The sequence below is a fragment of the Zeus faber genome (assembly GCF_960531495.2).
Source record: "Zeus faber genome assembly, chromosome: 19".
Lineage (NCBI taxonomy): Eukaryota > Metazoa > Chordata > Actinopteri > Zeiformes > Zeidae > Zeus > Zeus faber.
In genome coordinates this window covers 11806276-11821936 of record NC_137206.1, presented here as the reverse complement: position 1 = coordinate 11821936, position 15661 = coordinate 11806276, and the positions used below count along the sequence as shown (strand labels likewise).

The following is a 15661-nucleotide window of genomic DNA, read 5'->3' as shown; positions in this document are numbered from 1 at the left end:
ATATCAACATTGATATTTGCTTATAATGTCAAAATCCAAAGTTGAAAAAATAAATCTAACGGATCATTATATTGACATCTGTAATTTATTTCAGACCTCATGAGCAATTTTACCTCATATCTTCTTGACATGATTTTTTTAGACTACTTAATTGTGAACGATGATTTGTTATTATTTCAGTATAATACAATTATTAAATTATAATAGCCAATTATTGTTCAGCCCTCAAGCATTCGTATGCGAGAACACACACACACACACACACACACACACACACACACACACACACACACACACACACACACACACACACACACACACACACACACACACACACACACACACACACACACGAGAAGAGAAGTGAGAAGGGGGAAACTGTAGAGCGAAGGCAAACCATTCTTATTTTTCAGTCATGTTAGTTGGGTTGCTTGCAGGAAGAAACTTGCCAAAAAAAAAAAGAAAAAAAGAAAGATATCTAAGCACAAGAACGTAAGTAGTGCAGGGCGGTAGGGATCTAGAAATATACACTACGATTTACGTCGAGAGCTAAATATCACAGATGGGTCGCAGATCTATCCGTGTCTCAAGGGGGAGTGAGGACGTCGGATCGTCGTATAATGGGGAGACTTTTAGTTGAGGGTCTCGCCGCTTTGGTAGTGCAGGTGAAAGCCGTCGCACCGAGCTAGAAAAGGGTGTCTGAGAGAGCATTCCAAAAGGCACAGCGACAGAGTCAGAGCCACACTGGGGCAGGGGTACAGGCAGAACAAGGCCACACAGGACGTATTGTTGAAGAAGTTGCTTGTTTTTTTTTTTTTTTTTTTTTCAAATAACAGGTGGGGCAGGTGCCATGCTTTTCAAATACACCATACTTACATCCTTAACATACTCAGTGGTTATGGGCTTGTTGCTACGATCAATCGCTCCCTCGGCTACAATTATGATATTCAGCCTTTTCATTCCTGCTCGGTTCTATAGGGGTAGGGAGGAGGGAGGGGGGAGGGGAGGTGGAGAAACAACATGACAGAAAAATTGAGACGATTTGCATCCACAGAAGCTTTCAGAAGCACAGAGGGCCCAGACGGTATCCCCGGCCCGGCGGCCGATTTTGTCCTACCACCGACGGTGTCGACAGCGTTATCGGCATATCCTGACGCTGCTGTAATCTGAACAGGTCCATATGGCGTCAATGCCTGCCGCCATTTTGTTTTAAAAAGGATAGGGTCACCTTGTTGAAATGTTGGTTCCCATCCCTAAATTGTTCATTGCACAGCCTCGCTGAACGCTTTACCTTTGAGAAACTTACACTCTGCTGCAACTTCGCAGCGTTCTTAAATGTAGTCCAATGGGGCAAAAAAATACAAAAATTAAAAAAAACAAATTCAATCTCTTTTTTGAAAACAGGAAGTTCACATAATTGTCTTTACATATTTAACAGGCAGGGCGTAGTTTAGTTCATTTTATCAAGTTTTTGCACTCCTGCAAATCAGCTATTTTGGCCACATCCGAAATAACTTGAGACTAGAAACAGGAAGTCAGGCCCTATCCTACTGGCAATGCAACGCTTTTTACTTTGTACATGCATTTGTACATAAAGTTGTTTTAATTAAAATATCATATGACCGTTACTAAAAACAAATAAATATACTCAGATACGTGAGACTACAATACATGAGTGAGTGTCCCTTTTGAAAAGGAGATTTAACGTAAATCTTAAATGTGTACAACTAGTGAGAAGTTGCAGCAGATCAGTAAGTTCCTCAATAGTAAAGCATTTTAATAAATACTTTTTTACCAACATTGTAATAAGACCTGGGCTGGAAAAGAGCAAATCTATACTTGAATACTTGTACTGTAGGTCCTGATATGCAAGTGTATGACAGTCACGTCGACATGATGAAAGTGCATCATCTCTATGTGCCCTCGTGGCAGAGCGGGCTGGTTTCAAACAGTCGGACCTCCGTGCTTCCGGCTTCCCCCTCTCTGGGCGCTCAGGTACTCACGTCCTTGACAAAGCTAGAGGTAATAGGCTTCCCGTGCCTGTCAATGGCTCCTTCAGCGACTATGATAATGTTCAGCCTGGTGCCCCTAGAACGGGTCTGGAGCACAGAGTGACAGTACAGTTCATCCTACGAACAGCTGGCTTGATTCTCCTTGGCGCCTAACTTAAAGTGGCATCCATAGGATCGTCTGTGTTCGGATCGTCTGCGTTGGGTGGGTTACACTAAAAAGAATTCCATGAGAGGGTATGTTTTGTTTTTTTTGCGAATGTTCTTTTTTGTGAATCTATATCGACAGTTTACCGACCACAACCAGCTACACTGATTTATAAAATCGCATTTCACTTCTTGCCTGATCTTTGCTTTCTTGCCAATTACCATCAATGGAAATAGCACATAGAGGAGCACCTGCATTACACAAATACTACTAATACAATTAAATGGATGTTTATTATTAAGTGATAGCAAAGTAAATATGGGATAAATGTCGAATATGGGATTTTTTTTTTTTTTTTTTTTTTTTTAAACAAAATAATCTTACAGATTACCACTTTAAATTGGCTCTCACACGAATTCCAGTCAGAGGTCGGTCCGGCTTTAAAAGGAAACAGCATCATTTTATGTGTCCAAAACAATTTTCTCAGTGTTGAAAAGGTTGTGCAAACAAACCACTGTGGACAGTTTAGTCCTGGCCGAACGAGACAGGTAAGAAACAGAATACAGGAGAAGGCTCATGGTGTTTCCTGCCGAGGGTAGAGACCGAGATGTGTTACCGCAGATAGTTTTTGACACATCTTGTCCTCCCAGCCGTCCTCGGGGGGCATCTCGGGAATCAGCACCCAGTCTGCACCGCAAGCTAGTGCGCTCACCAAGGCCAGGTAGCTGCACACACATAGATAGGTACTCTGCTGTAGGTAAACGTCGGTGGTACCGGTACCTGCTGACGGCCTCAAAACAATGTTCTTTAATCAAATTTTATCAATTGCGCTCTTACCCACAGTGTCTGCCCATGACCTCCAACACAAACGTCCTCTGGTGACTGAAAAGAGGTGGAAATCAACAAGGTGCTGAGCCATCAAAGCGAGGACAAAGGTGATTCTGATGGGAAAGAAGCTGAAAGCACCCCCGCCACGGCAACACAGGCGGCATGCCTCACCTCTGCGCGGTGGTCATGATGGCGTCCACCACCTCGATGATCCTGTGCAGGGCTGAGTCAGTCCCGATCGTCATGTCAGTGCCGCAGAAGTCGTTGTCGATGGAGCCCACCATGCCGACGATGTGGAGCGCCGAGTACGTCTCCGCCGCGTCGCTATCGATCAGACCTGTGGGAGAATTTGGGATGGTCAGTGGTAAAGACGTTGACTCTGAAGAACAATCTCCGTCCTTCTAGCGGCCGCTGAGTGTTGTCATTCATAATATTTAGCCGGAGGATGTTTAAGAACAGCTTGACTTTGAGCAACCAAAACTGCTGAGGGCAGGGGAAAAAAAAAAAAAAAAAAAAAAAAAAAAAGTGTTTCCACAAACAGTTTTCTGTCTACGGGAAACGTGGAAAGGGCGGCCTAGGTCACCAAGTGCAATGCAGCTCTGACCAAAATCAAATCAGAATCTTTGAGGAATGAAGCAAAGGGATTGGGTCGTTGCGATATTTACTGTAACCTATCACGAGTCCACGTCAGAGTGGCGTAGGACCTTGAAAATTGGCAGGCCCTCCAAGGACAGCACTCTCGGGAGCTTTAACAAGTTTGACATTGATAACAACATTTTCTTTTTAAACAAATTCACTGCATGAATTTAAATTTGTGCTAATGTTGGACAAGATATTTCAACAGTGCCATCTGATAATACGTGAGTCAACTTCCCTCCAAATTGTTTGTGGAGCCTTCACACCAGTCCTGAAGCATTTGGAGAAAATTAAGCTGACTCCGTTAAGGACGGCTGTGTGGCACAAAGAGAAGGATGTGAATCCTGCGCTAATAAGGGCTGTGATGTGGGCTACCTTGGCTGTTTAATGCAAAAAATAACGTGGCACGGACATGGGCGGAAATGACGTGGGTAATAGGGGGGTTCGGACCCCCCCCCCCCATCCCGGGAAAAAAAAATTAGGGTTATGCTACAACCTTGGATTTATTTAATTTCGAACTTGAGTTCTTACTATTCCTGAAGTTGTCTCCAAACAGCTCCACTGAATAAAACTGAAAGCCCCTTTAAACCAACAAAGTCTCAACTTGGCTCTGAAAGGCTGTGATTGGGCCACTCGGACACCCATCATATAGCCCGCCCCCCAATATATATAGACTGGGTCTATATATATTGGCCTGCCATACGTCCTCTGATTTATTATTCAGCTCTTGAGCAAGCTGGTCAGTGAGGCCACAGGTAAGAACTCTTGTTCTTCATTCATAAAGTTTTTATGAACCAAATAGTGTAACTCTGCTCGCAGGCTAACACCTGGCTGCTGTCAAAACAGCCTGCGCCAGTGATGACCGCGTCATGTTGAGACTGGGGAATCTGGTGAACATGTGTGGGGTAGGTAGCTCAAAAAGCAGCACCGCACATATCTTCGTCCGAAACCCCTCGTAAAAACGCCCACGAGGTAGCCACACCCCTAGTTGAATGCGCTTTAAGACATTCTGGGGGTTCCTGCCCCACAGAGGAGTAGGCTAATGAGATCACTTCCACTATTCCAGTGAGAGAGACGATCTTTGGACAGGGGTTTCCCAATTGTCCGAGATCCATAACGGACAAAAAGCTGGTCTGACTGGCCTACGGAGCATGTGCGCTGCACATGGACCAAAGATCAAGATCGTTAAAACATTCAACACCAAAACCAAATCTCATTTCGAAGTCAGCGACCGCACCCGCGGGCATAGCCTGGCGTATGCCCTGCATGAACCCAGATGCCAAAGTGTGAGTGCCAGGTGGCCTGCCAAGCACTCCATTTGATGGTCCCAAGCCTATTACATGCAGGCCTTAGAGGAGAATGAGTAATGGGTTATGCTCACGCCACACACCAGCGCTCAAAGGCTAGCCATTTGGATGTGAAAAGCGCCCTCGTTGACGGGGCTCTAGTGCTCTGAATTATTTCCACCACCTCCATGGGTAAACCTTCCTCTAATAGCCGATTTCCCCCGCTGCCTGGGTCAGGAGGTCCGGCCGAAGCGGGAGCACCCACGGTGTACCCGCAATGAGGGACCTCAGGGCCACTAACCAAGTCTGTGTCGGCCACCAAGGTGCCACCAGAACCAGTTCCACCCTGTCGCCCTCACCTTGTCCAGCACCTGCTGCAACAGTGGGAGGGGAGGGAATGCATACAAACGAGCCGGGGCCAACGGTGGCATCGTGACCCAACAGAGGGTCGTCGTTCCGACTGGAGTACCATAGAGGACAATGAGCCGTGTCTCGTGAAGCGAACAGATCCAAGGTCGGCACGGCCTAATCGATGCCAGATCATGTCCATGACCAGCAGATTAATGCACCAATCTTACTCTTGCCGCTATCCCCTTGATAAAAAGTCCGCTCCCACGTTCTGGAGTCAGTAGTACACACATCGACCGTTAGTCCAGATCGAGACCCAAATACACAGTGTGCTGGGCTGGAAACAGAGCACTCTTCTTCTTTTTCACCAGAAAACACGGGATGCAGAGATGGTCGAACAGCGCTCCTGTGTGGGAGTGTGCCGTCTCCTTGGACACCGCTATTATCAGGAGATCGTCAAGATATGACAGAACCTTTATTCCATGGGTGTGCAGAGAAGCAATAGCTGCCTCCACACAAATAGTGAATATTTGGAGGCCAGATAGACCGAACGGTAGAACGCAACACTCAACGCTACGCTCTGTCCTGAAAGGCGAACCACAGATATTTCCTGTGGCTTTCCACAATTGGTATGTGAAAGTAAGTATCTTTCCACCGACGTGAACCAGTCTCCCCATCGGATCGAATTGAATAGGTTCTCAATGTTTTGTTTAATATTCTCAGATCCAGAATTGGTCTCAGAGAAGAGACGTCTTTTTTGTGGAGAATGAGGAAATATCTGCTGTAGAAGCTGCAGTTGCTCTCTCTGTCCACTACCTGGCAAATGGCGCCCCTCTCCAGAAAGGACTGAATCTCCCCTTTCAGGATGGAGGACGTTGAGTCCAAAACTTCTGTCTGTGTGACTCCACCAAGCACTGGTGAACAAACAGCCAACAGCGAACTGCAGCACATAGCCCTTTAAAATTGTCCTCTCAAGCCAGGCAGAAAGTGCACATGCATCTCCATACACTCACACGAGCAGAAAGGCATGCTGTGGTTACTGGTAGCGATGGCACCAGGCAGATTAGCACACAAATTGAGCCTCCGGCCAAGTTATCTGGGCAGGGAGGCTCACACCCATGTTGATGTGTTTGGTGACGTGTCCCGGCCTCACGTGAGGCTTTGGGCTCATATTTTCGTTTTGGGCCACGATGCCTCTGAGTGGATAGGGGGCCTACATAAACACACTGGGAAAACAAACTGGAGGGAGGGAGGGGGAATAAAGACCGTGTGTGTATTTCGTGTACATTGACTGCATGGCTTTTGCTGGCACGGGAATTGGTACAGCGGAATGGCTTTGTGTGTCAAAACTGGAGATCGAGCCGACGGTCCAGCAGCACGAATTCCCTCTCAGTAGAGGCTCAGGTCCTCCGCACCTTCCTGCCCCTCACAGGCGATGCCAGCGGCTGCTGGGGACGGCGGAAGGAATTCCTGTTCCAGCCCCTCATCTCGTCAGCGGAGGGAGGCTGGGATGTCTCCTGGGCCGGTCATGGAGTCCACAATGGGCCCGAAAAGGCCCGACACCTTGACCAGAGCATCTAGCAGTCTGGTCTTCTCCTTCTCAGATATCTGAGACAGGTTCCGCCACAGGTGGCGGTGCGTCACCATCAAAAACCTCATCATACGACCTGCATCCTGCGCTGCACCCATGGCCATCGTGAGGGAGAAGTCAGTGGCTTTGCGCAACCACGTAGGTCTCAGGGGTGGCATTCGCCTCCGGGTCCCACAGGAGCCTTAACTGGTAGGCTTGAGAGGCAGGCAGATGTTGTAAAGCAGTGCTGCAGCCTGCCCTACAGCCCTGTAGGACTTCTTCGACAAATTAGTGGTCAGCTTACATGCTTTAGATGGCAACTGAGGCTTTCCCGCAGTGAGGGAGGGGCACAGGTGGGGAGCTACAGATTCCTCCGGGAGGGGCATCGCCAGGTATCCCAACTACCGTTCGGTGTCCAGGGTCAACCACTGGCCTTCATCCAGTGGTTGACCATATGAGCAGCCATGGGCAGCCATATGATCCTTGTGACCCAATCACAGCCTGTCAGGGCCCAGTTGAGACTTGGTTGGTTTAAAGGGGCTTTCAGCTTTATTCAGTGGAGCTGTTTGGAAACAGCTTAAGTCATAGGAAGAACTCGAGTTCGAAATAAAGTAAAACCCTCTGCGATGGTAGAGACTGTGCCCATGGCGCGCAGGCGATGGGTCGCCCGTGACTGGTGCGCCAAAACAGTGTGTTTTATTTTAGAAGTAGGTTATTTTATTTTACTCAGTTTCGTTATGTAATGAAACAAGCACGTGGGGACATGTTCTGCGTCAGTCGCTCTCGCCCTCCTCCGTCGCTAAAAATCTTGCTTCCTATGAACAATACCTCTGACTGGCACACAGACTGATTTGTAGTTTCAATAAATTAAATCTCTCGTTTGTTTTGAAATGAATACCTGCTATGTTGAAGGACGTCTGTACTACACCTTTAGATAGCGGCAGGTATCTATTCTATCCTCGGGTGACCTGTGTGTATCAAATGTTTCAGAGATCCAGGTGGTTTCAGGGCATCAGGTGATCACCCCCTGTTACCTTCCTGTGGTTTAGTCCCCCACCTTGCTCCACTAGCTCCATCAGCAGTCCGCTCCACTCCTCCCTGAACAGGTTGGCCCCCGTCAGGCTGCCGTCTCCTCCGATCACACACAGGTTGGTAATGCCACGCTGCACCAGGTTGTGGGCGGCCTTCAAGCGACCCTCGTGTGTGCGGAACTCCTTGCAGCGAGCACTGCCAATGACCGTGCCACCCTGAGGTCCGGGGACAAAGAAAATGACTGCTCCGTTAGATATGTATTCAAATTTATTTCAATGATTGTTTGTGTAAGACGTGTACATTTTAGAGGGCTGGGCAATAAAACGATCATCAATAATTTGCACGATAAAATCTTGCACGATAACAATGATACACTTTTTAGATTTATTTTCTGTGCAGTTTTTTGAGTCTGTTTTCCTCCACCTACAAAGACACGACATCAACAGCCAATCGTACAGTAGAGACACAAACATGTTTTGTGTACCTAAAGGATACTTCTTCAGGGGATTTCCGATGTCTATCTGTTTTTGTTTAGATATTTATTATTTTACTTTATTTATTCAGTGTTTAACGTAAAGCCATGAGAATACACTTAAAACTGAAAATTGAGAAATATTATTATTATTTAATATACTGTATATCCTGTAACCCTTGGAATGCACTAGTGCAGCCTATATGCTGCTGAGTCATAAGCCATATTTGGCAACATCCTCACTCTAGGTCAAATGACCTCTACGTACCACTTGCAGCATACTAGAGACACTTTCCCATGTGGCTTCCTTTATGTTGTCTCCTCCGTCCACCATTCCCTGGTATCCCTGGAGAAACGCGACAGGAAAAGAGATAAATACTTTTACACATAGTGGACGCAGGAGCTTCCCAAACCAAATAAAAGAGAAGCGCTAATGCTAATGCTAGCGGCTGGGGGTGACCACAGTAGTTTATCAGGCACTACAGTGAGGTCAAAGAGAGTGTGTCTGTTTTTGGAACTCGTAGGATGGGGGAAGAAGACATCATCTTTGCCCGTGAGCTTTTGTGCCTTCGTTATGCGCCAAATCGTGCCGCAGTACTTCGGTGGGGGTGTGTGTTGCATGCCAGACATCTGCTGACAGCCTGAAAGTCGGTTATGTAACGATGAGTGGAGGAGGATCGCCGTGTACAAAGCTGCGGAAGAGCACTCGGCGCTCCGCAGAAGAGCGGTGTCAAACCCATCGCAGCTCGCTGGCCAGATTGGACAAAATTACACTTCATGGGGGTGGATTGTTTTTTGAGCCATGGTCGGAAGTCTAAGCCTGCACATGCACGTGACCAAGGCAGCTCATTCAGAAGCTCTGTCGGCCTAATGGAGCTGGAGTACAGCAACTGTCGCAACTGATCGATGATGTAACCCAAGCAAATTTTGTTACAGGGCAGCCGGCTTCGTCGTATGGAGTAAGAGGAAGAGTTGATGAGACTGGTCTGGCATGAGGTTATGTTCACCATTAGTGAGGCCATTTGTAAAAAAATCCCAAAACTGTCCTCCTGCCCGGAATGAGTTCATAGTACAGAAATATCAATATTCTGATGCAACGTGGCGATCACGGTCAAAAGCTACTTGTGACGTTTGCCTTGTGAGAGCAGCTTCCATTGAGGATCTAACTTTTCACCAGAGGAATAAATGCAAGTTAAGTAGAAGGCGTTTTTGGGACCGAACAGTTCTGTGGGGGGGAGGTCACCCGAGAACTAAAGGGCTTTGTTTTTGGTTGCGTTTGCACCGCCACTAGGAACGCTGAAGTGACGTAAGCCAATGGGGTTTGAGCTTCACTTCAGGGTTCCTGTCGAATTTACTCCATAAACTTTCACTGATTTCAACTTATCAGTTTACAAGTGTTCAGTTTCTGAACACATTTTTCTTAACAAATTTGAGGGGAGAAATAGGCAATGCAGTTGCGGAATCTTCACTCGTATTAGATCTAAAAGGCTGCATTTAAAAGTTTGCTCTGACTATTGAAAGGCAAGTACGGTGACCCTGACAGCTCAACGCACTGCAACTTAAGAAAACACATGGAAATATACAAAAAACAAGCAAATTACGAAAACACAACTACGTTAAACAGAAAACACAACCGCATTAACAGGAAACACAAACGCATTAACAGAAAACACAACCACGATAACAGAAAGCACAACCGCATTAACAGGAAACACAAAGACATTAACAGAAAACACAAACACAAAACCACAATAACGGAAGTGAGCCACAACTTGATTTGTCTGCAATAAAATATATTCAACTAAAATAGTTTTGTGTCTGTAATTATCCTCCATACAATTAATAAAAAGAAAAAACTACTTTTATATTAATCCACATTTTTTATTTAAGCCATTTAAGTGCAATGTTCCAGAGAAAACAGCTTCTGTGATAGTTTGGTGAAGTTCGCGAACGATTGGAATCTTTCGGCCTATCTGGCTGCTGAACGGATCGTTTCAGGAAGTGATTCAGTTCAGTTCATTCACCCAAAAGATTTGAATCGTTGGCAAACTTCGCCTCACTATCACAGAGCTGTTTTCTCTGGAACATCAAACTTAAATGGCTGAAATAAAAACTGTGGATTGATATAGAAGTTGTTTTTCTATTAATAAATTGCATGGAGGAAGCAGATACATTTCAGACACAAAATAATTTAGTTGAATATATTTTATTGCAGATAAATCAGTGCATCCGGTGTGGCTCACTTCTGTAGTGTGGTTTTGCGTTTGTGTTTTCTGTTACTGTAATACAGTTGTGTTTTCTGTTGATGCGGCTGTGCTTTTTGTAATTCGCTTGTGTTTTGTCTATTTGCACGTGTTTTCTTAAGTTGCAGTGTATTGAGCTCTAAGGGCCACTGTAGGCAAGGGCTCCCATCGTGACACAGCACCGTTTTTTTTGGTTTCATTCAATTAACTTTGGAATATAAAATAAATGCATCTACAATAAAAACACAAATTGTTATCGTTTTTTATTGGTTATTATTTTTATTGCCGCTGAGTGTACGTCTGTTGGTCCTCGCCCTGAGCGTTGTGACTCGACCAGGGGGCCTGTGCTCAGCGTGCCAAGGGCGAGGGGCCGTGCACTTACGTCACTGAATGTTCCTCTTGTGCCGGTTAGTCTCTGCCCTGAAGTGGGAGCTAAAAAAAGTCCCTCAAAACAGCGTTCTAAGATCTACGATCGCTCCTAGTTCCCGCAGTGCGGACACAACAAAGGGGCGGTTCCTCCAAAAGTTCTTAGAACTATGAATTAGTTGTGTGCTCGTCCAAAACCCTGAAATCCAATGTGATAACATATTCAACTGGTGTAGAGAGGCAGGGAGGGTGAAGACGATGTGTTGCAGGAAGCCCACAAACACCGTCTGTTGAGTCTCACCTCACGAATGAAGTAGACTTTTGCACCGACGTATATTCCCATTCGAACCACTGCACGCACAGCAGCATTCATGCCTGGTCAGAAGGAAACAGAAAGTAAGAATAAGATGATTCAAGACCACGTTTTAGTCTGAATAACCACGTGGGGATTACATGAGGGGGGTGTAAAAATTGGATTTTAATAGTTTCAACCTGCACCACATTTTAAAACAGCATGAGCATTTATTTGATTCAAAAGTCAAGCCCATAACAAAGGTGCTTTAATCTCCTATCTTGAAATGAAGATAATGTTGAGAGTCATCTGGCTGAGCTGTGTTTGTTTCCTTCACATGTGCAGCCAGAGACCATGCTGCCTTGTATGGTCAAAATGCTCTCTTCGCTCCTTCACATGTTATTCAGTGACTCTTAAGAGATAGACTCACTAACCAAAAAGATTTAGTTTTGTAACTCCAATGATAATTTTGGGGTAGCCAGCGTGGAATAATGCCTCATTGAACCTGGGCTGGATGTTACTTGGCCGACTAGTGGAGTGTTAATCAGTGAAACAAAGTATTTGGTTACCCTACTCGCTCCAAATTGGCAAGCATTAATACAACCCTAATGGTGGCTGTTACTAGGCAATGCACAGCTAGCGGGCCAACAAAGAAGAAAATGAAAACGAGAAGACGACTTTCCAAAGAGCTGACTAGATGCCTACTACCCCTTCCTTGAAAGCACCTGAAGCAATGAAGGTCCTCTGGCCTGTTGCTTTATATCAAGATTATCATAACAGTTCATCTACAGCCACCTAAAGCGATCAGCTGCATTGTCATCACTATACTGGCCGACATCCCATGAGCCGTTCTATGGTTACATAACAGTGTTCAATCCAGTGGCCTAGTTTTATTTACATTCCCAGGAACCACACAATGCAGCAGAGTAAAGCGATACTAGAAGAGGAGACAGCAAGAGCGCAAGGTAGAATTTCTACTAAGTTTGGGCTTCATGACATGCATGACTGATGCTCGCCTTCCGTGCCCCGCTCATGCAGACTTGCTTAAAAAGAACTAAGCCAAGGCTGCACAATGCCTTTTGACACTGACATTCCGCCATGTTCCTGCGTGCCTTTGCTCCATGGACAGAGTTTGCTTTGGGAACACGCTGAATGCTTTCCCCGATTGTGTACGAGGGAGTGATGTAGACACAGGGGCCCAGCAACAAGTGGACGACATCTAACTGTTTATAGAATGGACCGACAAAGCCAACTGATCCATTCCTCTTGGCTGGAGAGTCTAGTGGGCAGTTATACAGAAATTAACAATCTGCCTCACAACTTTGAAACTCAAGAAAGAACACAGTGAAATTAAAAGTTTAATAGAAATGCAAGTTCAAATCCCCCGAGACTGGAGCTGATACTGGGCAGGCCTATCACTGGTCTAAGTGCAAATGGTGGTGGATGAAGGACTCACGACCTTTTGCTACAATAAAAGTACAAATACCCTGACACAAAATGACGAGTAAAAGTACAGTGACGTTTCTACTTCGGTGAAAGTATATAACGACTTGCTCTTAAACGTATTGAAGTATTATAAGTAAAAGTACTTGTCCTAATATGATAATATGTAATGTAATGTAATGTAAAGCATGTAATGTATTTCTTTCAGCTGATTAGTGCGTATCCCATTTACAAACTACTTTGTGAGACATGTAGTCAAGTAAAAAGTCAAGATATTTACTTTGAAATATAGTGAAATCGCTGCCCACAACGGAATATACGCGAAGTTAAAAAGCATTTTTTACTTTGTTAACTTTCCACTTGTCTTTGGCTTCTGGTGAACGGCTTCCCGTTTTCCATTCCCTCACTTGTGTGCCATGCCTCGACTCTAGTCCTACGAAAGGTTCTGTGGTTGCGCGGTCATGCAGTGAAACATGCCGCTCATCACGTACGCATCGCGCAGGGGAAATCCCCATTTACTGGCACCGCGTCCAAGCCACTTTCAAGTACCTACACGGTAATCGGTTCGTTTAGTTGCTGTTGTTTTTTCTCTTTTCTTAACCCGTCTCACAACGGTAAAATGATTTCTCTGCATTTTACCCATCCTACCAAGTGACGTATCTAGGAGCAGCGGGCTGCCATGTAGCGGCGCCCGGGGAGCAGTCAGGGGGTTCAGTGCCTCGCTACAGAACACATCGCCACGCTACCAGGAGGAGCCGGGAATAGGATTTAAAAAAAAAAAAAAAGGTAAACATTAATAACATGGCCCGCTTTACTATTATAACGCGCAGCGGACGCGCGGCTGAGGGCGGCGGGTTTCCGCCGTGACCTCACAGGCGATGACGCATGCGTACCTGCGTCTCAGAATATCACCCCCCCCCCCCCCCCCCCCCCCCCCCGCAGCGACGCATCCTCAACTCGACCGTCACAAGTATCTCGCGATGACAATAAATGCAATATAACACGCACACACACAAACATACATACACACAAACATACATACATACAAACATACATACATAACATACATAACATACATAACATACATAACATACATAACAGATAAATGTCAGCCCGATGCACTTATAGACGACCAACGATCCTGGTTCAACAATAACCAGAACAGGCGACAAGACATCAAATCACAAATTCTTCCCTCCTCGCCCCCCACACCCCCCCCCCCAAAAAAAAACCCCACATAGACTCCAGCTGAGGTTATTTTTCAGTGCCCCCCACCCACCCAAATAAAAAGGAGCTGCATTGCAGGGCGCACTCAAGCCGGGCACAGTGATGTCGGATTTGAAAGGGCTTAACTTGAGTGAGTGGCATTATTGCACACCTCAAACGCCCATCAATTCAGTCAGTCTCTCTGTACTTATTAGATGCAATATTATATAATACCATTGTATTTATGTGTGGTTATTTTATATCTAATATTGTATAATAATATATTCATAAATATATATATATAAAACACCAGTCATCCGTCAAAAAGCAAGTCACCGAAAGGCCCGGTGTGGCTCACATTGACGGTAAACTAAACCCACACAAACGTTATCCGCGCTAGCGTGCTAACTAGCTACAGCCCTGGACGGTGGAAGCACGCACTTCGCACGGCTGTCGGCATCCGTGAGTGTCGGAACGCCCGAGCAGCTAGAGCGGCGGGCGCGGTGAGGAAGTTTCCCGACGCCACCCCCCCCCCCCAGTACCTTGAGCATCCCCCCCGCTCGTCAGCACCGCGATGGCTTTCCCGGCGCCGGAGAGGTTCTCAAAGAAGATCTTCTTGGTGTCCGGCTGTGCCATTTTCACGGCGTCGTCGCTCGGCCTCCCCCCAGAAAAGCAACTGAAACAAGGGTTTTAAAAAAAAAAAAAAAAAAGAAACCAACACAAAAAGAAAACAAATGCGTGCGGATGATGCGTGTGTCCGCGCCCCCCTCCTCCGGGTTCCACCTTGTCGCGCCCGCTGTGGTCCCTCCCTGCGGCTCCCTTCGCTCCGCGTCTGCTGGCGTCGGTGCGTTCCGCCGGCACTCGGAAATCCCGCTTCTCTGCCGAACCCCTTAGTCAGAATCGTCTTTTACCGCCGGGTGCGTTTTCACGAACGGACGAATTGATCTTGGTGTTCGGGGCGTGACAATAAAAACAGTAGGAGATGATGGGGGGGGGGGGGGGGGGGGGGGGGTCAAAACGCAAGCACCGTAGGCCGAGAAACAGAAATGGGAGATAGAACAATGTAACCGGGACAACATGGACGCCCGCAATAAATGCGTGTGTGTGTTTTTTTTAGTCGAGCTAATTAACTTCATTTAACCACAGAGGGGGACGTTCCTTTGCGCTTCGCGCATTAGAAGGGCACCTTTCACCCATCGGGAGGTCAACTTTCACCCATCGGGAGGTCAACTTTCACCCACCGGAGAGGGCACCTTTCACCCGTCGGGAGGGCACCTTTCACCCGTCGGGAGGGCACCTTTCACCCGTCGGGAGGGCACCTTTCACCCACCGGGAGGGCACCTTTCACCCGTCGGGAGGGCACCTTTTACCGAGTTCCCGCGTCGATGGAATGCAGCATTTGTGACGGCGTGTTCAAGGATTGACGTCAACCGCCGACCAATCAGCGCTCCGTTCACGTCGCCCTATGGGAATGTAAGCCAATCGGAGGGAGGCGCTTTGAATGCAGGCGGGGCGAAATGACATTCCCACGCGAGGATGCCATTGTGCTGGCGGCCGCTGCCGTGTGCACGTAGCATCAGTTCTTTAAAGTGAATGGTCCATTATTTTCTCTCTTTATTTTTACTGTAGTAGTAATAATAATAATAATAATGATAACATCAATATTATTATTATTATTATTATTATTATTATTATTATTAGTAGTAGTAGTAGTAGTAGTAGTAGTAGTAGTTGTAGTATTGTTATTATTAACAGTATTATTATTATTATTATTGTTATTAT

At 46.3% G+C, this 15661-nt stretch overlaps 1 protein-coding gene across 3 annotated transcripts in view; it reads right to left on the bottom strand.

Moving 5' to 3' along the window:
* Window positions 1-14693, bottom strand: part of pfkpa (phosphofructokinase, platelet a) — a 33271-nt gene extending 18578 nt beyond the window's left edge. For all 3 annotated transcript variants that reach the window (XM_080020329.1, XM_080020327.1, XM_080020328.1), the window contains exons 1-8: window positions 14422-14693; window positions 11240-11313; window positions 8598-8675; window positions 7883-8072; window positions 3157-3322; window positions 2995-3039; window positions 2774-2882; window positions 877-972 (exon numbers count right to left, since the gene is read on the bottom strand). In XM_080020329.1, coding sequence (XP_079876455.1) covers window positions 877-972; window positions 2774-2882; window positions 2995-3039; window positions 3157-3322; window positions 7883-8072; window positions 8598-8675; window positions 11240-11313; window positions 14422-14515 — 852 coding nt within the window. In that variant the 5' untranslated portion in view covers window positions 14516-14693. The remainder of the gene's footprint in view (window positions 1-876; window positions 973-2773; window positions 2883-2994; window positions 3040-3156; window positions 3323-7882; window positions 8073-8597; window positions 8676-11239; window positions 11314-14421) is intronic.
* Between the last annotated feature and the right edge of the window lie 968 nt (window positions 14694-15661).